Source organism: Xenopus tropicalis, chromosome 6 (genome assembly GCF_000004195.4).
Source record: "Xenopus tropicalis strain Nigerian chromosome 6, UCB_Xtro_10.0, whole genome shotgun sequence".
Lineage (NCBI taxonomy): Eukaryota > Metazoa > Chordata > Amphibia > Anura > Pipidae > Xenopus > Xenopus tropicalis.
Genome location: NC_030682.2, coordinates 152,575,692 through 152,600,595, shown reverse-complemented (window position 1 = coordinate 152,600,595; position 24,904 = coordinate 152,575,692). Strand labels below are relative to the sequence as shown.

The following is a 24,904-nucleotide window of genomic DNA, read 5'->3' as shown; positions in this document are numbered from 1 at the left end:
CTTGATTAACTGCACAATTTATTCACTTGGTACCACCGGGCGCCGCCCACAGCCGGGCACCATCCTTATACCCAGGGGGCACAGGGGCTCAGAGCAGGGGGAGGAGCTGGTGAGTGAGGGGCACGCGGGTGCCGTTCCAGTGGAAGTGGGTGGGGGGGGCACCCATGGAGTTGGCGCCGTATTCGAAGCCAGAACTTAACTCAAACGCCAGCGATGACCTGACCAATCCAACGCCCCCACATCTGCCCGGCGCGGGGTGGTACAAGCGCCCACTGTCCGGCTGCACCGCCAGCTTCTCCGGCTCGAACGGCACCGTCAGTCTGTCCCCCCCCCCACAGTACGACAGGAGTTGGGCCCCGGGGGCCCCGCCGCTCAGCAGGTGGCTGAATACAATTGGCCGGTCGTCGCAGCGAATGAAATTCCTCTCCCGGCCACAGGGGGAAACGTACGGGAAATTCTCCTGGTACCGACCCGTCTCGTTCCTCCGGAGCCGCCTGAAGAAGAACGTCAGGAACCGCGGGTCTGTAACGGGAAAGAACCCTCAGGGGCAACAATGGCACATCTGCCCCCCCCCCCACCTACTGTAACGGCACATCTGCCCCCCCCACCTACTGTAACGGCACATCTGCCCCCCCACCTACTGTAACGGCACATCTGCCCCCACCCTACTGTAACGGCCCATCTGCCCCCCCACCTACTGTAACGGCACATCTGCCCCCCACCTACTGTAACGGCACATCTGCCCCCCACCTACTGTAACGGCACATCTGCCCCCCCCACCTACTGTAACGGCCCATCTGCCCCCCCACTGTAACGGCACATCTGCCCCCCACCTACTGTAACGGCACATCTGCCCCCACCTACTGTAACGGCACATCTGCCCCCCCCCTACTGTAACGGCCCATCTGCCCCCCCACCTACTGTAACGGCACATCTGCCCCCCACCTACTGTAACGGCACATCTGCCCCCCACCTACTGTAACGGCCCATCTGCCCCCACCTACTGTAACGGCACATCTGCCCCCCACCTACTGTAACGGCACATCTGCCCCCCCCACCTACTGTAACGGCACATCTGCCCCCCCCCCTACTGTAACGGCACATCTGCCCCCCACCTACTGTAACGGCCATCTGCCCCCCCCCACCTACTGTAACAGCACATCTGCCCCCCCACCTACTGTAACAGCACATCTGCCCCCCCACCTACTGTAACGGCCCATCTGCCCCCCCTACTGTACGGCACATCTGCCCCCCACCTACTGTAACGGCACATCTGCCCCCCACTACTGTAACGGCCCATCTGCCCCCCCCCCCCACCTACTGTAACGGCGCATCTGCCCCCCCCCACCTACTGTAACGGCGCATCTGCCCCCCCCCCCACCTACTGTAACGGCGCATCTGCCCCCCCCCCCACCTACTGTAACGGCGCATCTGCCCCCCCCCCCCCCACCTACTGTAACGGCACATCTGCCCCCCATCCCACCTACTGTAACGGCACATCTGCCCCCCCACCTACTGTAACGGCCCATCTGCCCCCCACCTACTGTAACGGCCCATCTGCCCCCCCCCCCACCTACTGTAACGGCCCATCTGCCCCCCCATCCCACCTACTGTAACGGCACATCTGCCCCCCCATCTCACCTACTGTAACGGCACATCTGCCCCCCCACCTACTGTACGTCTGCCCCCCCACCTACTGTAACGGCCCATCTGCCCCCCCCACCTACTGTAACGGCCCATCTGCCCCCCCATCCCACCTACTGTAACGGCACATCTGCCCCCCATCCCACCTACTGTAACGGCACATCTGCCCCCCCATCCCACCTACTGTAACGGCACATCTGCCCCCCCCACCTACTGTAACGGCCCATCTGCCCCCCCCCACCTACTGTAACGGCCCATCTGCCCCCCATGCCCCCCATCCCACCTACTGTAACGGCACATCTGCCCCCCCACCTACTGTAACGGCCCATCTGCCCCCCACCTACTGTAACGGCCCATCTGCCCCCCATCCCACCTACTGTAACGGCCCATCTGCCCCCCCATCTCACCTACTGTAACGGCACATCTGCCCCCCCATCTGCCCCCCCACCTACTGTGCCACCCAGGTAAGGAAAGCCGTGCCACCTGCAGAAGCCACAGAGGGCAGGTAGGTGGGCACACAGGTAACAATGATCCCTATTGCCCTTTCCCCCTGGGGCACTTACAGCACTAACAGGGCAGAAGGAAAGGTGCCAATCTGGGCAGTTTCTTCCCTGGCAGCGAGAAGCCAATTCATTCTGCAGCGACCCAACCCCACTCACACTCACTGGCACACTCACCGGCACACTCACACTCACCGGCACACTCACACTCACCGGCACACACTCACTGGCACACTCACACTCACCGGCACACACTCACTGGCACACTCACCGGCACACTCACACTCACTGGCACACTCACCGGCACACTCACACTCACCGGCACACCACTCACTGGCACACTCACGGCACACACTCACTGGCACACTCACCGGCACACACTCACTGGCACACTCACACTCACTGGCACACTCACCGGCACACTCACACTCACCAGCACACTCACCGGCACACACTCACTGGCACCACTCACCGGCACACACTCACACTCACTGGCACACACTCACCGGCACACACTCACTGGCACACTCACACTCACCGGCACACACTCACTGGCACATTCACACTGGCACACTCACACTGGCACACTCACACTGGCACACTCACACTCACCGGCACACACTCACAAACAGGCAGCGCCCCTCCTCCTTGGTAGCAGTAATTCCATTCCATGATGCAGTGCTGCCCCTGCTGGTACCGTGCCCGGCGTCTCTGCTCGTTCCAACCTGTAGTTTCCCTGCCAGTAAGTGACGGGCAAATCCCATACGGAACATTCACAGAGCAGCCGGGGGGGGGGGGTATGAGCAGCGGGGGGGGGGGGGTATGAGCAGCCGGGGGGGGGGGGTATGAGCAGCCGGGGGGGGGGGTATGAGCAGCCGGGGGGGGATGAGCAGCCGGGGGGGGGGGATGAGCAGCCGGGGGGGGGGATGAGCAGCCGGGGGGGGGGGTATGAGCAGGGGGGGGATGAGCAGCGGGAGGGGGGGTATTGAGCAGCGGGGGGGGGTAATGTTTCCCTCCCCCTATTACACAGCAGGATAAATACAGGTCCTTCTCCAAGTGATCATATTGGGATAAAGTGGATTACTTTCTGTAATGTACTGATACACATCAGCCTCATGTATTTTACACTCATTACTCACAAGTGAAGGAGTTCAGGCCTTTTATTGGTTGAATCCTGATTGGGGCATACAGCTCATGGGATCCCACAATCCCTGTCTCACAAATGAGCCTATCATGAAAAGGTTCTCTAAACGAGCAATTAACCCAATCATCTGAATCCACTCATTAACTCTAAACTCCTGCGATTCCTGAGGCTTTTATAGACTCCCAGCCTGGTTCATTCCTCAAACCCGCAATCATGGGTAAGCCTGGCGCCCTGACTGCCAACCTGCCTGCCGCCCTGACTGCCGACCTGACTGCCACCTGACTGCCGCCCTGACTGCCCACCTGACTGCCGACCTGACTGCCAACCTGACTTGCCGCCCTGACTGCCGCCCTGACTGCCCACCTGACTGCCGCCCTGATGCCCACCTGACTGCCCACCTGACTGCCGCCCAGAAGGCCATGATTGACTCCCTCACACAAGAGGGTAAGAGACAGACATTTCTGAGCGAATAGGCAGTTCCCAGAATGCTGTATGAAGGCTCCTCAGTGGAAAGTCTGTGGGAGGAAAAAGTGGCAGAAAACGCTGCACAAGGAGAAGAGGAGACCGGCCCTGAGGAAGACTATGGAGAAGGAGAAGCCCTTGGGAACCTGCGGAACCAATGGAGTCTGGAGTAGAAACATCCGGAGCCCTGAGGAAGACTATGGAGAAGGAGAAGCCCTTGGGGAACCTGCGGAACCAATGGAGTCTGGAGTAGAAACATCCGGAGCCCCGGGTACAGGCGTGTGTGGGCTACAGGGGCAACATTGCCCAGGCCACTTTTGAAGCACAAACAGCGCAGAAGCGCGTGGGCTACAGAGAAGCAGCACCGGTTGCTCATTGGTCCAAAGCACTTTTTTCGATGAAAGCAAATGTGGCACGTCATTGGGAAATCAAGGGCCAGAGTCTGGGGGGGACTGGGGAGAGGGAAATGCCAGTGTCAGGTACCCACAGTCAGTGATGGGCCGGGTGCCATGCCAGCTGCTGCTGTTGGGCCACTGGGTTTACCAAGGGCAGGGGCAGTGCAGCTATCAGGAGATGTTGGGGCACTTCATGCTTCCTCTGCTCACGGTGCCAAACCCACTGGGAAATGCTTTACTGCCCATGGTATTCCTGTGCCCAATTGGCCAACTCTCCTGCCCTGAACCCCATAGAGAATCTGCGGGATATTGTGAAGAGAAAGTTGAGAGACACAAGAGCCAACTCTCTGGATGAGCTTAAGGCCGAAGCATCCTGGGCCTCCATAACCCCCAGCAGTGCCACAGGCTGATTGCCCCCATGCCACGCCGCAGTGAAGCATCCTGGGCCTCCATAACCCCAGCAGTGCCACAGGCTGATTGCCCCCATGCCACGCCGCATTGAAGCATCCTGGGCCTCCATACCCCCAGCAGTGCACAGGCTGATTGCCCCCATGCCACGCCGCAGTGAAGCATCCTGGGCCTCCATAACCCCCAGCAGTGCCACAGGGCTGATTGCCCCCCATGCCACGCCGCATTGAAGCATCCTGGGCCTCCATAACCCCCAGCAGTGCCACAGGCTGATTGCCCCATGCCACGCCGCATTGAAGCATCCTGGGCCTCCATAACCCCCAGCAGTGCCACAGGCTGATTGCCCCCATGCCACGCCGCAGTGAAGCATCCTGGGCCTCCATAACCCCCAGCAGTGCCACAGGCTGATTGCCCCCATGCACGCCGCAGGAAGCATCCTGGGCCTCCATAACCCCCAGCAGTGCCACAGGCTGATTGCCCCCATGCCACGCCGCAGTGAAGCATCCTGGGCCTCCATAACCCCAGCAGTACCAAAGGCTGATTGCCCCATGCCACGCCGCATTGAAGCATCCTGGGCCTCATAACCCCCAGCAGTGCCACAGGCTGATTGCCCCCATGCCACGCCGCAGTGAAGCATCCTGGGCCTCCATAACCCCCAGCAGTGCCACAGGCTGATTGCCCCATGCCACGCCGCAGTGAAGCATCCTGGCCTCCATAACCCCAGCAGTGCCACAGGCTGATTGCCCCCATGCCACGCCGCAGTGAAGCATCCTGGGCCTCCATAACCCCAGCAGTGCCACAGGCTGATTGCCCCATGCCACGCCGCAGTGAAGCAGCCATTTCTGCCATAGGACTCCCGGCCCAGTACTGAGTGCAGAACTGAACAGAATTATTTGAAAAGCTGATTTTTTTTGTATTAAAAACACTTTTCTTTTATTGGTCGGATGAAATAGGCTCATTTGTGAGACAGGGATTGTGGGATCCCATGAGCTGTTTGCCCCAATCAGGATTCAACCAATAAAAGGCCTGAACTTCTTCACTTGTGAGTAATGAGAGTAAATACATGAGGCTGATGTGTATCAGTACATTACAGAAAGTAATCCACTTTATCCCAATATGATCACTTGGAGAAGGACCTGTATTTATCCTGCTGTGTAATAGGGGGAGGGAAACATTACCCCCCCCCGGCTGCTCATACCCCCCCCCCCCCGGCTGCTCATACCCCCCCCCCCGGCTGCTCATACCCCCTGTATTCCTCGTGTTAAGCATTACAATACATAGGCCCCTCCCCCAAAGAGCTTACAGTCTAAGTGAGTAGAAATAAAGCCCCTCACTCACTCACACAGCCCAATACCCTACTGCCCCTCACTCACTCACTACTGCCCCTCACTCACTCACTACTGCCCCTCACTACACTACTGCCCCTCACTCACTCACACAGCCCAATGCCCCTCACTCACTCACTACTGCCCTCACTCACACAGCCCAATACCCTACTGCCCCTCACTCACTCACTACTGCCCCTCACTCACACAGCCCAATACCCTACTGCCCTCACTCACTCACTACTGCCCCTAACTCACACAGCCCAATACCTACTCCCCTCACTCACTCACTACTACCCTCACTCACACAGCCCAATACCTTACTGCCCTCACTCACTCACTACTGCCCCTCACTCACACAGCCCAATACCCTACTGCCCCCCATCACTCACTACTGCCCTCACTCACACAGCCCAATACCCTACTGCCCTCACTCACTCACTACTGCCCCTCACTCACACAGCCCAATACCCTACTGCCCCTCACTCACTCACTACTGCCCTACTCACACAGCCCATACCCTACTGCCCCTCACTCAGCCCCTCACTCACACAGCCCAATACCCTACTGCCCCTCACTCACTCACTACTACCTTATTGCCCCACCTACCTACCCCTACCTTCCTCATAAGGTGGCGACACACACGTGGCAATTTCCGATCGTATAATCGGCCACTAACCTTCAGGGCTGAAACGGCAGATTTTACTTCTATGGCGCCCAATCAAAATCTTTTAACCCACACGATGGGCGAGTCGCCCGATATCAGCAGCCTCCTGCGCCGACTCACCCCACTTGCCCCACACGCACCAAATATCGTCCAAACGAGGTTTTATATATTATCGGTGCGTGTATGGCCGGCTTAAAGCCCAACCTACCTCTATAGCCCCACCTACCTCTATAGCCCCACCTACCTCTATAGCCCCACCTACTATAGCCTACCTACTCTATAGCACTTACCTTTATAGCAGGTGATGAAATTCTTCACTTTGGCATCATCCAAGAAAAAGCTGCGGGGGGAGAGAAATGGCAGTTAGGGAGAGAGATGGGGGGAGAGGAGGCAGTTCGGGAGAGAGATGGGGGGGGAGAGAAATGGCAGTTAGGGAGAGAGATGGGGGGAGAGAAATGGCAGTTGGGGAGAGAGATGGGGGGGGGAGAGAAATGGCAGTTAGGGAGAGAGATGGGGGAAGAGATGGCAGTTGGGGGGAGAGATGGCAGTTGGGGAGAGAGATGGGGGGGAGAGAATGGCAGTTAGGGAGAGAGATGGGGGGGAGACAGCAGTTGGGGAAAGAGATGGGGGGGGAGACAGTAGTTGGGAGAAAGAGATGGGGGGGAGAGAAATGGCAGTTAGAGAGAGAGATGGGGGGGGAGAGATGGCAGTTGGGGGGAGATTTGGCAGTTGGGGAGAGAGATGGGGGGGAGAGAAATGGCAGTTGGGGAGAGGATGGGGGGAGACAGCAGTTGGGGAAGAGATGGGGGGGGAGAAATGGCAGTTGGGGAGAGAGATGGGGGGAGAGAAATGGCAGTTAGGGAGAGAGATGGGGGAGAGAAATGGCAGTTAGGGAGAGAGATGGGGGGAGACAGCAGTTAGGGAGAGAGATGGGGGGAGACAGCAGTTGGGGAGAGAGATGGGGGGAAAGAAACGGCAGTTGGGGAGAGAGATGGGGGAGAGAAATGGCAGTTGGGGAGAGAGATGGGGGGAGAGATGGCAGTTGGGGAAAGAGATTGGGGGGGGAGAAATGGCAGTTGGGAGAGAGATGGGGGGAGGAAATGGCAGTTAGGGAGAGAGATGGGGGGAGACAGCGTTAGGGAGAGAGATGGGGGGAGACAGCAGTTGGGGAGAGAGATGGGGGAAAGAACGGCAGTTGGGAGAGAGATGGGGGGAGAGACGGCATTGAGGGAGAGAGATGGGGGGGGAGAGATGGCAGTTGGGAAAGAGATGGGGGGGGAGAGAAATGGCAGTTAGGGAGAGAGATGGGGGGGGAGAGATGGCAGTTGGGGAGAGAGATGGGGGGGAGAGAAATGGCAGTTAGGGAGAGAGATGGGGGGAGAGATGGCAGTTGGGGAAAAGAGATGGGGGGAGAGAAATGGCAGTTAGGGAGAGAGATGGGGGGGAGAGATGGCAGTTGGGAAAGAGATGGGGGGGAGGAAATAGGGAAAGAGATGGGGGGGTGAGAAATGGAGTTAGGGAGAGAGATGGGGGGAACAGCAGTTAGGGAAGAGATGGGGAGGACAGCAGTTGGGGAGAGAGATGGGGGAGAGAAACGGCAGTTGGGGAGGAGAGATGGCAGTTGGGGAAAGAGATGGGGGGGAGAAATGGCAGTTAGGGAGAGAGATGGGGGGGGAGAGGCAGTTGGGGAGAAGATGGCAGTGGGGGGAAGAGATGGGGGGGAGAAATGGCAGTTAGGGAGAGAGATGGGGGGAGAGATGGCAGTTGGGAGAGAGATGGGGGGGAGAGAAATGGCAGTTAGGGAGAGAGATGGGGGGGAGAGATGGCAGTTGGGGAGAGAGATGGGGGGGTGAGAAATGGCAGTTAGGGGGAGAGATGGGGGGGGAGACAGCAGTTGGGGAAAGAGATGGGGGGGAGAGAAATGGCAGTTGGGGGAGAGAGATGGGGGGAGGAGAAATGGCAGTTAGGGAGAGAGATGGGGGGAAGAGATGGCAGTTGGGGGGGAGAGATGGCAGTTGGGGAAAGAGTGGGGGGGAGAGAAATGGCAGTTAGGGAGAGAGATGGGGGGAGAGATGGCAGTTGGGGAGAGAGATGGGGGGAGAGAAATGGCAGTTAGGGAGAGAGATGGGGGGAGAGATGGCAGTTGGGAGAGAGTGGGGGGGAGGAAATGGCAGTTAGGGAGAGAGATGGGGGGAGAGAGATGGGGGGAGAGAAATGGCAGTTGGGGGAGAGATGGCAGTTGGGGAAAGAGATGGGGGGGAGGAAATGGCAGTTAGGGAGAGAGATGGGGGGGAGAGATGGCAGTTGGGGAGAGAGATGGGGGGGGAGAGAAATGGCAGTTGGGAGAGAGATGGGGGGGAGAGATGGCAGTTGGGGAGAGAGAAAACGGATTACAGTGCAGCTGTACTGGATATTGTGTGATGGCTAGAACAGCCCGGATATAGGGCAGCCTATATGGTATTGTGGTGATGTCTTAGAAACAGCCGTGGATTATAGTGCAGTGGCTGGATTGATTGTGTGATGGTCTAGAACGTCCGGATACAGGCAGCTGTCTGGATATGTGTGATGTCGTAGACAGCCGATAATAGCGGCAGCTATATGGATATTGTGTAGTGGTCTAGGATAGTCCAGATCTATAGTGCAGCTGTCTGGATATTGTGTGCATGCGTCTATAACCGGCTGGATATAGTGCAGCTGTCGGGATATTTGTGGGGATGTCTGAACAGCCCGGATACAGTGCAGCGTGTCTGGATTGTGTGTGATGGTCGTAGAACAGCCGTTATATGTGCAGCTATATGGATGATTGTGTGATGGTCTAGACAGCCCGGATATAGTGCAGCTGGTCTTGGATATTGTGTGATGGTCTAGAACATCCCGGGAAGAGTGCAGCTGTCGGATATTGTGTGTATGTCTGAACAGCCCGGAATATAGGCAGTATCATGGATATTGTGTGATGGTCTAGAAATAGTCCAGATATTAGTGCAGATGTCTGGTATTGTGTGATGGTCCTAGACGGCCTGGGTTAGTGCAGCTGTTCTGGTACTGTGTGCATGGTTCTAGACAGCCGGTATAGTGCAGCTGTTCTGGATATTGCTGTGATGGTCTAGAAACGGCCGGATACATGTTGTGTGGCCGGGCCTCCTGCCTCCTCTGGAATGGACTGAAGTCTGAGAACCGGGCCCGCCGGTACAGCATTCCGTTTGTCTCTCCTGGGCGTCTTTTCTGAGCCTGCAACCTGTCAGAGCTCAGAACAGCGTGTTGATATAGCGCACAGCGGCTCTGAACGAGTGGCAATAACTAAGTGGGGGCTCTTCCTCGAATATAATATTGGTAATGCTCTACAACAGCTTAGGTACACTGTAGGGATCTAGTAGGATATTGTGTGATGGTCTAGCAACGCCGGATATAGTTGCAGCTGTCTGATATGGGTGATTGTCAAGAACGGCCCGGGATACAGTGACGCTGTCTGGATATTGTGTGATGGTCCTGAACAGCTCCGGATATAGGGAGCTATAGGATATGTGTGATGTCTTAGAACGCCTGGATATTAGTGGCAGCTGTCTGGAATATTGTTGAATGTCTAGAACAGCCCGGATACAGTGCAGCTGTCTGGATTATTGGTGTGATGGGCTGAAACCCTTACATAGTGCGCTATATGGTATTGTGTGATGTCGAACAGCCCGGATATAGTGCGCTGTCTGGATATTGTGTGTATGCGTCTAGAACAGCCCGGATAGAGGGGCAGCTGTTCTGGGATATTGTGTGATGCTTTCGTAGAACAGCCCGATATAGGGCAGCTATATGGATATTGTATGATGGTCTAGAATAAGTCCAGATATAGTGCAGCTGATCTTGATATTGTGGATGTTCTAGAACGGCCTTGGAGTATTAGTGCAGCTGTCTGGATATTGGTGATGGTCTAGAAACAGCCCGATATATAGTGCAGCTGTCTGGATATGTGTGCATGGTCGTAGACGACCGGATACATGTTGTTGTGATGGCCCGGGCCTCCTGCCTCCTCTGGAATGGACTGAAGCAGAACCGGGCCCCCGGTACAGCACATGCCGTTTGTCTCTCCTGGGGTCTTCTGAGCCTGCAACTGTCAGAGCTCTAGAACAGCTTTGATATAGCACAGGGCTCTAGAACAGTGGCAATAACTAAGTGGGGCTCTTTCCTGAATATAATATTGGGTAATGCTCTACAACAGCTTAGGTACACTGTAGGGATCTAGTCAGGATATTGTGTGATGGTCTAGAACAGCCCGGATATAGTGCAGCTGTCTGGATATTGTGTGATGGTCTAGAACGGCCCGGATACAGTGCAGCTGTCTGGATATTGTGTGATGGTCTAGAACAGCCCGGATATAGGGCAGCTATATGGATATTGTGTGATGGTCTAGAACGGCCTGGATATAGTGCAGCTGTCTGGATATTGTGTGATGGTCTAGAACAGCCCGGATACAGTGCAGCTGTCTGGATATTGTGTGATGGTCTAGAACAGCCCGTTATACGCTGAGCTATAGGATATTGTGTTGATGGTCTAGAACAGCCCGGTATAGTGCAGCTGTCTGAAATTGTGATGTCTAGACAGCCCGATGGAGAGTGCAGCTGTCTGGATATTGTGTGATGGTCTAGAACAGCCCGGATATAGGGCAGCTATATGGATATTGTGTGATGGTCTAGAATAGTCCAGATATAGTGCAGCTGTCTGGATATTGTGTGATGGTCTAGAACGGCCTGGATATAGTGCAGCTGTCTGGATGTTGTGTGATGGTCTAGAACAGCCCGGATATAGTGCAGCTGTCTGGATATTGTGTGATGGTCTAGAACGGCCCGGATACATGTTGTGTGGCCCCGGGCCTCCTGCCTCCTCTGGAATGGACTGAAGCAGAACCGGGCCCCCGGTACCGCACATGCCGTTTGTCTCTCCTGGGGTCTTCTGAGCCTGCAACTGTCAGAGCTCTAGAACAGCTTTGATATAGCAAAGGGCTCTAGAACAGTGGCAATAACTAAGTGGGGCTCTTTCCTGAATATAATATTGGGTAATGCTCTACAACAGCTTAGGTACACTGTAGGGATCTAGTCAGGATATTGTGTGATGGTCTAGAACAGCCCGGATATAGTGCAGCTGTCTGGATATTGTGTGATGGTCTAGAACGGCCGGAACACGTGCAGCTGTCTGGATCATTGTGTGTGGTCGTAGAACAGCGGATACATAGGCAGCTATTATGGATATTGTGTGATGGTCCTTAGAACGGCTGGATATAGTGCACTGTCTGGATATTGTTGTGTGTCGTGAACGCCCCGGATACCTGTTAGTGCAGCGGTCTGCAGTATTGGTGTGATGGTCTAGAACAGCCCGTATATAGTGCAGCTAGTATGGGATATTGTGTGATTGGTCTAGAACAGCCCGGATATAGTGCAGCTGTCTGGATATTGTGTGATGGTCTAGAACAGCCCGGATAGAGTGCAGCTGTCTGGATATTGTGTGATGGTCTAGAACAGCCCGGATATAGGGCAGCTATATGGATATTGTGTGATGGTCTAGAATAGTCCAGATATAGTGAAGCTGTTGATATTTTGATTGGTTATGACGGCTGGATATATTGCAGCTGCTGAGATATTGGTGTGATGTCTAGAAACAGCCGTTAGTTGCAGCTGTTGGATATTGTTCTGTGATGGTCTAGAACGGCCCGATATGTTGGTGGGCCCCGGGCGCTCCTGCCTTCTCTGGAATTGACTGAAGAGAACCGCCCCCGTACGCACATGTGCGTTTGTCTTCCTGGGGGTCTTCTGAAGCCTGCAACTGTCAGAGCTCTGAACGCTTGATATAGCACAGGGGCTCGTAGAACAGTTGGCAAATAACTAAGTGGGCTCTTTTCCTGAATATAATATTGGTAATGCTGCTACAACAGCTGTAGGAACACTGTAGGGCTTCTATCAGGATATTGTGTGTGATGTCTAGACAGCCGGATTATAGTGCAGCCTGTACTGGAATATTGTGTGATGGTCATAGAACGGCCCGGATTACAGTGCAGCTGTCGTGGATATTGTGCTGATGGTCTTAGAGAACAGCCGATATAGGGAGCTATATGGATATTGTGTGATGGTCTGAAAGTGGCACAGAATAAGCAGCGGCGGGCACAATAAGCAGCGGAGTCACAAATAAGGAGCGGGGGCCAATTAAGCAGCGCGGGCAACCAATAAGGCAGTTGGGGCACATAAGGCGCGGGGGCACCAATAATGGGCAGGGGGCACAATAAGGCAGTCGTGGGCACAATAAGGCAGCGGGGGCACAATAAGGCAGCGGGAGTCACAATAAGGCAGCGGGGGCACAATAAGCAGCGGGGGGCACACATGAAGGCAGCGGCGGGCACAATAAGGCAGCGGCTGGGCCACAATAGGCAGGGGCACAAATAAGCGGCAGTGTGGGCACAATTAGGCGCGGGCACAATTAAGGCAGTGGGGGCCAATAAGGCAGTGTGGGCACAATTAATGGCAGCGGGGGGCACAATAAGGCAGCGGGGGCCACAATAGGCAGCGGGGGGACAATAGGGCGCGGGGCACCAATAAGGCAGCGGGGGACAATAAGGGTGTGGCCAATAAGCAGGGGGGCACATAAGGCAGGGGCACAGATAAGGCAGGCGGGGGGCACATAGGCAGCGGGGGGGGGGGCACAATAAGGCAGGGGGCACATAAGGCAGCGGGGCACAATAAGGCATGCGGGGGGGCAATAAGGCAAAGTGGTGGCACAAAAGGAGCGGGCACAATAAGGCGCGGTAGGGACAATAAGGCAGCAGGGACAATAGCAGCGGGGGGCACAAATAGGCAGCGGTGGCACAAGAAGTCACTGATGGGCACAATAAGGCAAGTGGGGGACATAAGGCAGCGTGGCACATAAGCGCGGGGCAACAAAAGCGCGGGGACATAAAGGCAGCGGGGGCGCATTAAGCGCAGCGGGGCACAATCAACGCAGTGGGGGGCACATAAGGCAGCATTGTGGGCACAATAAAGCAGCGGGGGCACCATAGCAGCGGGGGGCACAATAAGGCAGCGGGTGGCACAAAGGGCAGCTGGGGCACAATAAGGCAGTGGGGCACAATAGCGCAGAAAAAAAACCGTGGCACAATAAGCAGCGGGGGACAATAAGCAGCGGGGCACAATAAGGCAGCGGTAGGCCAATAGAGCGGGGCACAATAAGGCAGTGGGGGGCACAATAAGGCAGTGTGGACATAAGGCAGCGGGGGGCACAATAAGGCAGTGGGCGGCACAATAAGCAGTGGGGGCACAATAAGGCAGCGGGGGCAATAAGGCAGGGGGGCACAATAGGCATGTGGGCACAATAAGGCAGTGGGGAACAATAAGGCAGTGGGGGGCACAATAAGGCAGCAGGGGCACAATAAGGCAGTGGGGGGCACAATAAGGCAGTGGGGGGTGGTCTGGTATGAGGCATGAATGAGTACAATGGGCAGGAATGTGAGGAGAGCGCGGCTCAGACAGGCAATCACAATGGCAGCACAAGCTGTTCCTTATCCCACCCCCGCTGCCCCCCCTTGCCCCACACTGCCCCGCGCGCACAACCAGGGCCCGTATCTCCCCAGAAGAATAGACCATTTCATTGCTTGCTTTGGGGCCCATTGTGCTCTCTCAGGATGAGACGGGTGAAGGAAAGGGACAGACTGCGCTTCATGGGGGGGGGGGTAGAATTCATATCTGGGTGCGTGGGAAATTCACAGGGATCATTGTACAACTGGGGGTCATAATGTAATGTGTGTAGTAATGTCACAACTGGTATTTATATGTACTGTGTACTACAACTCCCAGCAACCCCTAGCAACCTTCCACTCTCACTCACTGTTATTAATAATATAACAACTGATACTAACTTATTTTATTACCATCTCTCCCACTGTCTCCATCTTACTCTACTGTCTCCATCTGACTCTATGTCTCCATCTTTACTCTACTGTCTCCTCGTTATCTACTGGTCACCATCTTACTTACTGTCTCCAATCTTAGCTCTACGGTCTTATCCATTCTTGCCACTGTCTCACTGATTTCTCCATCATTCTCTGTCCCACTCTGTCCTTCTCCATCTGTCTGCTTCCATGACATGTTCGCCATCTTGTCCTACTGTCTCCATTTACTCCTACTGTCTCGCATCTTGACCTCTACTGTCCATTCACTTGCTCCCCCTACTGTCTCCATCTTCCCTACTGTCTCCATCTTCCTCTACTGTCTCCATCTTGCCTACTGTCTCCATCTTCCTACTGTCCGTGTATCTTCCCTACTGTCTCCATCTTCCCTACTGCTCCATCCTTCTTCGTCTCATCTTACTCACTGTCTCATCTTCCCACTGTCTCCATCTTTCCACTGTCTCCATTTGCCCTAATGTCTCCATCTTACTCTACTGTCCTCCATCTTACTTCTTACTTCCGTACTTGCCATCTCTCAGCGTCTCAATCTTCCCTACTGCTCCAATTTGTCCTACTTACTGTCTCCATCTTACGCTACTGGTCTTCCATCTTCACTACTGCCCATCTCCATACTTCTCCCTCCTAACTGTCTCATATTCCCCTACTGTCTCCTCACCCTCTTCTCACAACTACTGTCTCCATCTTGCCCTACTGTCTCATCTGCTCTGTCCCTATCTTCTCTCCTATAGTCTCCATTTCCTACTGTCTCCATCTTAACTCCTTCCTCTACCTGTTCTCCATCTCTCCCACTGTCTCCCTTCCTACTGTCTCCATCTTACCTACTGTCTCCACTGCTCTATCTCGCATCCTCCCCTGTCTCATCTTCCCTACTGTCCTCATCTTCCCATGTTTTTATCACTGTCTCCATTCTTCCCCACTGTCTCCACTCCATTTACTCTAACTGTCTCCATCTCTCCACTGTCTCCTTTACTGTCTCAATTACTCTCCTACTATTTGCTCCATCTTCCTTAACTGGCTCTCTTCCTATCTCCTCTCCGTCTACTGCTACTGTCTTCCCTACTACGTCTAACTGTCCTACTGTCTCCATGTCTCTCTCGCACTATCATGTCCCTCTCCATGTTCATATACTACTGTCTCCATTTACTCTACTGTCTCCAGTCTTCCTACTGTCTCCATCTCTCCCACTGTCTCCATACTTACGTCTCCATCTCTACTCTACTGTACTCCGTTTACTCATTACTGTCTCCACTGTCTCCCACTTCTCATCCGTACTTTCTCATCTTACTCTACTGCTTCCATCTTACTCCTACTGCTCCATCTTCCTACGTCTCCACTACTCTATGCTCCACTTCTCCATGTCATTACTCTACTGTCTCCATCTTACTCTACTGTCTACCTCTCTCTCCTATCTGTCTCGTCATATCTTGCTCCACTCTCCCATCTGTCTCCATACTGTCCCTGTATATGTCTCCATCTTGTACGTGTCTCCATACTTAGGCTCTGTCCATCTTGTCTCATCTTCTCATCTTCCACTGTCATCCATCTTCCTACTTTTCCATCTTCCTACTTGCTCCATCTTTCTACATGTTCTCTTCTAGTCTATCGTTGGCTGCTACACTGGTCTCTCGTCTTTTGCCCTACTTGTTCTTGGCATACTAGTCTCGTCTTACGTCTCATCTGTCCTAACTGTCTCCATCTTCCCTACTGTCTCCATCGTGCCTACTGCCTCCATCTTAGTACTAATGTCTCCATCTTACGTACAATGTCTCCATCTCTCTCACCTGTCTCCATCTTTCCCTACTCTCCATCTTCTCTCTGTCTCCATCTTGCCCTTACTGTGCTCCATCTTGCCTTGTCCATCTAAATCGTACTGTCTTTGCCCTACTGTCCCCATCTTTCCTACTAGTGCTCCATCTTGTCTACTGTCTCCATCTTCGCCCTACTGTCTCCATCTTTCTTACTGTCTCCATCTTCTACTGTCTCCATCTTGCCCTACTGTCTCCATCTTGCCTAGACTCCATCCTTACCATCTTGCCTCACTGCGATCCACTTAACTGCTCTCCCATCTACCTCTGTCTTCCATCTCTTCTTACTGTCTCATCATGTCTCTGCCATTTTCCTCTGTCTCCATCTTGCCCTACTGTCTCCATCTTGCCTACTAGGTCTCATCTTACTCTAACTGTTCCATCTTCCACTCTCCTCTGACCACTGTCTCCATTATTCTCTACTGTTCTCCATCTTACTGCACTGTTCCATCTTACTCTACGTGTCTCACTTACTCTCTCCCATCTGTCATCATCTGTCCTACGTCCATCTCTACTCTACTGTCTCCATCTTCTCTCTTGGTCTCATTTCTCTCTTCCACGATCTTACCTACTGTTACTCTTCCCTACTTCTCCACTCGTCCCTTTTCACTTCCGGTCTCCATGCTTGCCTATGTCTCCCAATCTTGCTCATGTCATGTCTGCTGTCTCCACTACTATGTTCTCCATTGTACTTTCTCACTTCACTGAGCGTCCATTCGTCTACTATTTCGTCATCATCTCCCTTACTGTCTCCATCTTCCCTACTGTCTCCATCTTAGTCCTACTGTCTCCATTTACTATCACTCTGTACTAATGTCTCCATCTTGCCACTGTTCACTGTCCATAACTTCTCACGTCCTACTGTCTCCACTCCTACTGTCTCACTGTCTCACTGTCTCCTCGCCCTACTGTCTCCTCTTGCTCCTACTCTGTCTCCATCCGTTAACTATCTGTACATGTCTCCATCTTGTCTTACTGTCTCCATCTTCCCTACTGTTCTCCATCTGCCTCTTCCCACTCTCTTGTCTGCCATCATTCTACTGTTCAATGCCTACATCTTGCCTGTCTCATCTGCCTACTGTCTCACTGTTCACGTATTACTCTACTGTCTTACCTATGTCTCCCATCTTGTCTCATCGTTATCTCCTACTTTTCCATCTTGCTAACTGTCTCCGATCTTGTCCTATCTGTCTCACCTGTCTAATGTCTCTCTTCATGTCCACTTGTCTAAACTCCATACGCCCTACTTTCTCCATCTTCGTTACTGTCTCCATCTTAGCCTACTGTCTCATCTTTACTCTACTCTCTGTTACTCTCTCGTCTCAATCTTCCTCACTGCTCTGCATTCTCCATCGTCCCTTGATCTTCCATTTTCCATCTTCCTACTGTCTCACAACTCGTCCTTACTCTACTGTCTACATCTCTCCCATGTCTCCTATCTTGTCCTTACCTACTGTCTCCATCTTGCCCTACGTGTCTCAGCTTGTCCTACTGTTCCCATCATCTTGCCTCTGTCTATACTTGTTCCATCTGTGCTCTCTTGGTACTAGTCTCCATCTCTGTACTATTTCTCCCTACTGTCCTCTGCCCTATGTTCCCACTCATCTGTGCCTACTCCTCTTCACTGTTCCATTCGTGGCCCATATCCCTTGCTACATCCATCTTTTACTTGCCCTATCTTGCTCTTCATTTTGCCTACTGTCTCATCTCTTACCTAGCTGTCTCCTCTTGTAGCCAGTCTCTCTGTCCTGCTCACTGCCTTGTCCTCGTACGGTGCCTTGCTGTTTCCATCTTGTCCTACTGTCTCACCATCTGCCTATGTCTCTTCCTACCTGTTTGCCTACTGCCCAATCTTGTCCTACTGTCTCCATCTTGTCCATACTGTCTCAATCTTGCCCACCTATTCATGTCTGCAATCTCTATTCTCCATTGCCTCGCTCATCTGCCTCGTCCATCTTGCCTACTGTCTCCATCTAACTCTACTGTCTCCATCGTACTCATACTGTCGTACATCTCTCTCTACTGTCTCCATCATGTTCTACGTTCTCATTCTTGTCCTACTGTTTCCATCTTGCCCTACTGTCTCCATCTAACTCTACTGTCTCTATCTTACTACTACTGTCTACATCTCGTCCCCCATGTCTCCATCTTACTCTCGCTCCTTTACCACTCTTACGTCCTCTTCTATCTGCTACTGTCAGTCCATCAAGTGTCGTTCCCAACTGTCTCTCATCTGCCTCTGTCCACATTGTCCTCTGTTCCATCTGTGCCTACTGTCTCCTCTCGTACATCTCTCATCTTCACCATTGTCTCATCTGGCCCTACTGTCTCATCTTGCCTACTGTCCCAGTCTTGCCCTACGGTTCTTCCATCTTGCCTACTATCCATCTGCCCATACTATCCCATCTTGTCCTATAACTGTCTCAATGCTTGCTAAGTGTCTCCTACTTTACATCTGTCTCGATCTTGCCCTACTAGTCCATCTTGTCCTACTGTCTCCATGTCTTGCCCCACTGTGGAGGTCTCCCATCTTGTCCATAGTCTACTGCTAGTCTCATCTTGCCCTACTGTCTCCATGCTGTCTATGTCTTCCATCTTGCCCTACTGTAGTCTGGCCATTCTGTCCTATCTTGTCCTCGTCTCATCTTGTCCCTAGCTGTTCTCCATCTTGCCCTACTGTCTCCATCTCCCAGCCATTCTACTGTCTCTACTCCTTACTGTCTATCTTCCCTGTCTCCCTCCTACGTCTCCATCTTTCCTACTGTCATCCATCTTACTCTACTGTCTCCATCTTACTTAGTTGTCTCATCTTCTCCTACTGTTCTCCATCTTCCCTACTGTCTCCACTCTCTTGTCATACTACTGTCTCCATCTTTTCCCTTAGTCTCCATCTTTCTACTGTTCCATCTACTCTACTGTCTCCATCTTGCCTACTGTCTCCATCTTGCCCTACTGCCCATCCTCCTGTCTCCATTTCCTCTGATCTGTCCTCTGCCCGTCTCCTATTCTCATTCTCCCAGTCTCTACCCTGTCTCCATCTACTTACTCCCTTCCTCTACTGTCTCCATCTCTCCCCACTGTCTCCCATCTTTCCACTTCATCTTACTCATTTCTTACTCTAACTGCTCCACTTCCACTGCCATCTACCTCTCACCCCTACTGTCTCAGTCTTATCTATGTTCACTTCCTATCTCTGTACTCTACTTCCCACTTACTGGCTCTGTTCCAGACCTCCCTACTTGTCCCCATCTTCGACTTCTCACTTCTCCTATTCTTAATCTCTACTTCTCCATCTTGTCCTTACTGTTCCATCTTGCCCTACGTCTCCAGCTTGCCCTCTCGTCTCCCATCCTTCCTAGTCTCCATGTCTACTGTCTCCATCTGTTAATGTTCCTTACATGTCTCCATCTTGCCCTTTCATCTTGCTACTTCTCATCTTTCCTCCTCCATCTTGCTACGTTCCTCTTGTCCCTACCTCCATCTTACTCTTCCACTGTGCTCATCTGTATCTGTCTACTGTCTCCATCTACGGTCTCCATTGACTGTCTCCATCTTTGTCCTACGTCTCCATCTTATCCTATCTGTCTCCCATCTTACTCTACGTCTCCCATGTCATCGTCCCCATCTTTGCCATCGCTTCCTTCCTAACTGTCTCCATCTTCCGTACTTTCTCCCATCTCTGGTACTGAATTCTCATTGCTACTTCCCACTGCACTTCATCTGTCCAGTAATCTTCCCTTACGGTCTTGTCTCTGTCCATCTTTACTATTCTCCAATCTGCTACGTCCCATGCTACGTCTCCTTCCTACTGTCTCCCATCTTCTTTACTGTCTCCATCTTACTCTAACTTCCTCATGTCTGTACTCTACTGGTCTACTCTTTATCCTACTGTCTCCATCATGACTCTACCTCATCTTGCTCTTTGCCATTCTTGTCTACTTTTCCATCTTACTCTACTGTCTCCATCTCTCCCTACTGTCTCCTATTACTCTACTGTCTCCATCCGACTTGATCTCTGATCGTCTTACTCTAGCTGTCTGCCATCTCCTACTGCACTCATTACTCCTCTTCTGTCTCCACTGATCTCCATATCTCCGTCTACTATTGTCTCCATCTCTCCATCATACTGTCTCCATCTTACTCTACTGTCAAGCTCTCTCCTCTATGTCTCACTATCTACTGTCACCTCTAGCTGTCTCCATCTTAGCCTACTGGTCTCCATCTCTTGTCTACTTATCACTCTCCCATCTTCTGTTATCTTGTCTCTATCGTCTCTCGTACTAATGGTCATCCATCTTGTACCTTATGTCTCTTCTTGCCCTACTGTGACTCAGCTTGTCCTACTAGTCTCCCATCATGCCCTACTCGTGCCCACTCTACTGCCATTCATGTCTTTACTAATGTCTCCACTCCTACTTGGTCCTACTGTGTTCTCCATCTGTGTCCTACATGTTCTCCATCTTTGGCCTACTCGTCTCCATTCTTGTCCTACTGTCTCCATCTTGACTACTGTCTCCATCTGCACTCTCTGTCCCTCATCTGTACCTACTGCTCCTACATTGTCCTACTGTCTCCATCTATGCCTACTGTCTCATCTTGTACCTACTGTCTCCATCTTGTCCTACGTTTCTCTTCCCTACTGCTCCATCTTTCTAAACTTACTGCCTATCTGCCCTCTCACTGTCTATACACTCTCACTGTCTCCATCGTACTCTACTGTCTCATCTTGTCCTACTGTCTCATCATGTCCTATGTCTCACTTACTCTCTGTCCATCTTGCCCTACTGTTCTCTCTCTCACGTCTTTACTCTACTGTCTACATCTTCCCACTGCTCATCCATTTACTCTACCTCACTGTCATCACTGTTCCTACGTACTCACAGTCTTCCTCTCGTTCATTTGCCGCTACTGTCTCCATCTCTCCCCATTGTCTCTCCATCTTAGCTACTGTATCAATCTTCGCCCTACTGTCTCCATCTTGCCTATCCTGTCCCATCTTGCCCTACGTTCCATCTTGTGCCTATCCATTGCCACTTTCCCATCTGCCTACTGTTCTCGTTGCTGCTATTCTGTGGTCGCCTACTGTCTCCATCCTCTCTACTGTCTCCATCTTGCCTATTGTCTCCATCTTGCCCTATGTCTTGCCATCTTGCCCTACTAATCCCCATCTTGCCCATACTGTCTCCATCTTGTGCCCTACTTCTCCCATCTCTGCCTAATCGTCTCCATCTTGCCCTACCTGTTCTCCATCTTGCCTACTGCTTTGCGCATCTTCCTACTGTCTCATCTAACTCTGTCTCCTATACTGTTACTCTCATCTGTGCCCACTGTCTTTGCCCTACTGTCCCCATCTTAGCTCACTGTTCACTTCTCCCACTTCTCCTATGTCTCCTCCCTATCTGTCTCCATCTTGCCCTACATTTCATCTTCTCTACGTTCCATCTGCCTACTGTCTCCATCTTCCGCCTAACTGTCTCATCTGCCCTACTCGTCTCCATGCCCTATCCTCACTGGTACAGCTGCCATACTGTTACTCTCTTTCTACCTCGTTCCCTACTCTCCTATACTTCTCCTCATAGTCTCCTTGTGCCCTACTGTATCACTCTCATGTCTCCAATCTTATCTCTGTCTCCATCTCTCGCCGTAACTGCTCTCCATCTTGCCCTATTGTCTCCATCTTGATCTACTATCCCCATCTTGCCCTAACTGTCTCCATCTTGCACCTACTGATCTCCATCTGCTCCCTTATCTTGCCCTACATTCATCTTGCTTACTGTCTCCATCTTGCCCTAACTGTCTCCATCTTGCCCTACGTGTCCATCTTGCCCTTAGGTATCTCACTTCTCCATTGCCCTACTGTCTCCATCTTGTCTGCTACTGTCTCCATCTTGCCCCTACCTGTCCCATCTATCCCTTTTCTCAGCCTAGCTGTCTCCAATCTTGACCTACTGTCTCCCATCTCTCGCCCATGTTTCCATCTTCCTACGTCTCCATCTTTCTGAGCCTGTCTCATCTTACTCTACTGTCTCATCTCTCGCCCACGGCTCTCCATCTTCCCTACGTCTCATCTTACGCTATGGTCTCCATCTTACTCTACTGTCCTCCATCTCCCCCACTGTTCCATCTTTCCCTACTGTCTTCATCTTACTCTACTGTCTCCCATCTCTCCCCACTGTCTCCATCTGCTTTACTGGTCTCCATCTTTACTCTACTGTCTCCATCTCTACTCACTGTCTCCATCTTACTGTACGTGTCTCCATCTTACATCTACTGTCTCCCTCTTCTCCCCACTGTCTCCATCTTGCCCTTACTGTCCCATCGTTACTCTACTGTCTCCTCTTCTGTCCTACTGTCTCCATCCTTGTCCTACTTTCTCCATCTTACTCTACTGTCTCCATCTCGTCCACCACTGTCTCCATATTACTCTACTGTTCTCCATGTACTGTCTACTGTCTTCCGTCTTACTCTACTGTCTCCATCTCTCCCCACTGTCTCCTCTAACTCTACTGCTCTCATCTTACTCTACTGCTCCGTCTTACCTCTACTGTCTCCATCTCCCCACTGCTCCATCTTACTCTACTTCTCCATCTTACTTACTGTCTCCATTTACTCTACTGCTTCTCCATCTTACCATACTGTCTCCATCTTAGCTACTAGCTGTTCCATCTTCCCATCTTGTCTCCATCTTACTTCTACTGTCTCCATTTTACTCTACTGTCTACATCTCTCCCTACTGTCTCCATTCTTTCTGTCCTACTTCTCCATCTTGCCTACGCGTCTCCATCTTGTCCTCTGTCTCCATTTGTACTAATGTCTCATCTGTGACTAATGTCCTCCAACTTGCCCTACTGCCCCAATCTTGTCCACTTTCTCCATTCTGGTCCTACTGTCTCCATCTTGCGCCTACTGGTCTCCATCTTGTCCTACTGTCTCCATTCTTGTACTAATCGTCTCCATCTATGTAACAATGTCTCCATCTTGCCCTACTGTCCCATCTTGTCCTACTGTCTCCATCTTGTGCCTACTGTCTCCATCTTGCCCTACTGTCTCCATCTTGTCCTACTGTCTCCATCTGTACTAATGTCTCCATCTCTTACTAATGTCTCCATCTTGTCTACTGTTTCTCCATCTTGCCTATTTCTCCATCGTTGCCTACTGTCTCCATTCTTCTGCCCTACTGATTCTCCATCTGGGTACTAATGTCTCGCATCTTGCCCTACTGTCCCCATCTTGTCCTACTGTCTCCATCAGTCCTACTGTCTCCATTCTTGCCCTACTGTCCTCCATCTCTGGTCCTGCACTGTTCTCCATCTTGTCCTACTGTCTCCATCTTGCCCTACTGTCTCCATTTTGTCCTTACTGTCTCATCTTGCCCCTACTGATCCATCTAACTCTCTGTCCTCCATCGTACCTCTACTGTCTCCATTCTCTTCCTGACTGTCTCCATCATGGTCCTACTGTTCCATCTCTGTTCCTAACTGTTTCCATCTGCCGACTGTCTCCATCTAACTCTACTGTTCTTCTATCGTTACTCTACTGTCGACATCTCTCGCCACTTTCTCCACTGATTACTCTACTGTCTCCATTTACTCTACGGTCTCCGTCATACTTCTACCTGTCTCCATCTCTCCCCACGTCTCCATCTTTACTCTACTGTCTTCCATCTTACTCTACTGTCTCCGATCTTACTTACTGTCTCCATTCTCTCCCACTTTCCATCCTTTACTCTACTTTCTCATCATTACTCTAGCTGTCTTCCATTTACTTTACTGTCTCCATCTTACTCTACTGTCTCCATCTTACTCTACTGTCTCCATCGTAGCTACTGTCTCCATCCTCCCATTGTCTCCATCTTACTCTACTGGTCTCCATCTATACTCTTACTGTCGACATCTCTCCCTCTGCCCATCTTGTCTACTGTCTCCAACTTGCCTACGGTCTCCAGCTATGTCCTACGATTGTTCGCATCTTTGGCCCTACTGTCTCCATCATTGTCCTACCTGGTCTCCATCGTGTGTACTAATTCTCCATTCTTGTACTAAATGTGCTTCACTTGCCCTACATGTCCCATTTTGTCCTACTGTCCCATCTTGTCCTACTGTCTCCATGCTTGCCCTACTGTTTCTCATCGGTTTGTCCTCTGTCTCCATTCTGTACTAATGTCTCCATGCTTGTTTACTAACTGTCTCCATCTTGCTCCTACGTCCCATCTTGTCCTACTTCTCTCCATCTTGTCCTACTGTCTCCATTCTTGCCCTACTTCTCATCTTGTCCTACTGTCTCCATCTTGCCCTACTGTCTCCACTCTTGCCTTACTGTCTCCGTCTTTACTAATGTCTCCATCTGTTACTAATGTCTCCATCTTGTCTACTGTCTCCATTCCTGCCCCTACTTTCTCCAATCGTTGCCCACTGTCTCCATTCTCTTCCTTACTGGGTCTTCCATCATGTCCTACTGTTTCCATTGCTTGTCCTACTGTCTCCATCTTGCCCTACTGTCTCCAGTCTTGTCCTGACTGTCTCCATCTTGTACTCAATGTTCTCCATCTTGTACTAATGTCTCCATCTTGTTCCTACTGTCTCCAATCTTGCCCTACTTTCTCCATCTTGCCCTTACTG

The 24,904-nt window shown here is 52.1% G+C and overlaps 1 protein-coding gene across 1 annotated transcript; it reads right to left on the bottom strand.

Moving 5' to 3' along the window:
- LOC116411761 (UPF0598 protein C8orf82-like) lies at positions 1–20,046 on the bottom strand. The gene is made up of 3 exons (XM_031904617.1): positions 19,889–20,046; positions 6,836–6,885; positions 1–522 (listed from the first exon to the last, which is right to left on the bottom strand). Exons 1-3 carry the CDS (start codon positions 20,044–20,046, stop codon positions 89–91), a joined length of 642 nt encoding a protein of 213 aa, XP_031760477.1. The 3' UTR covers positions 1–88.
- Positions 20,047–24,904: the final 4,858 nt, after the last annotated feature.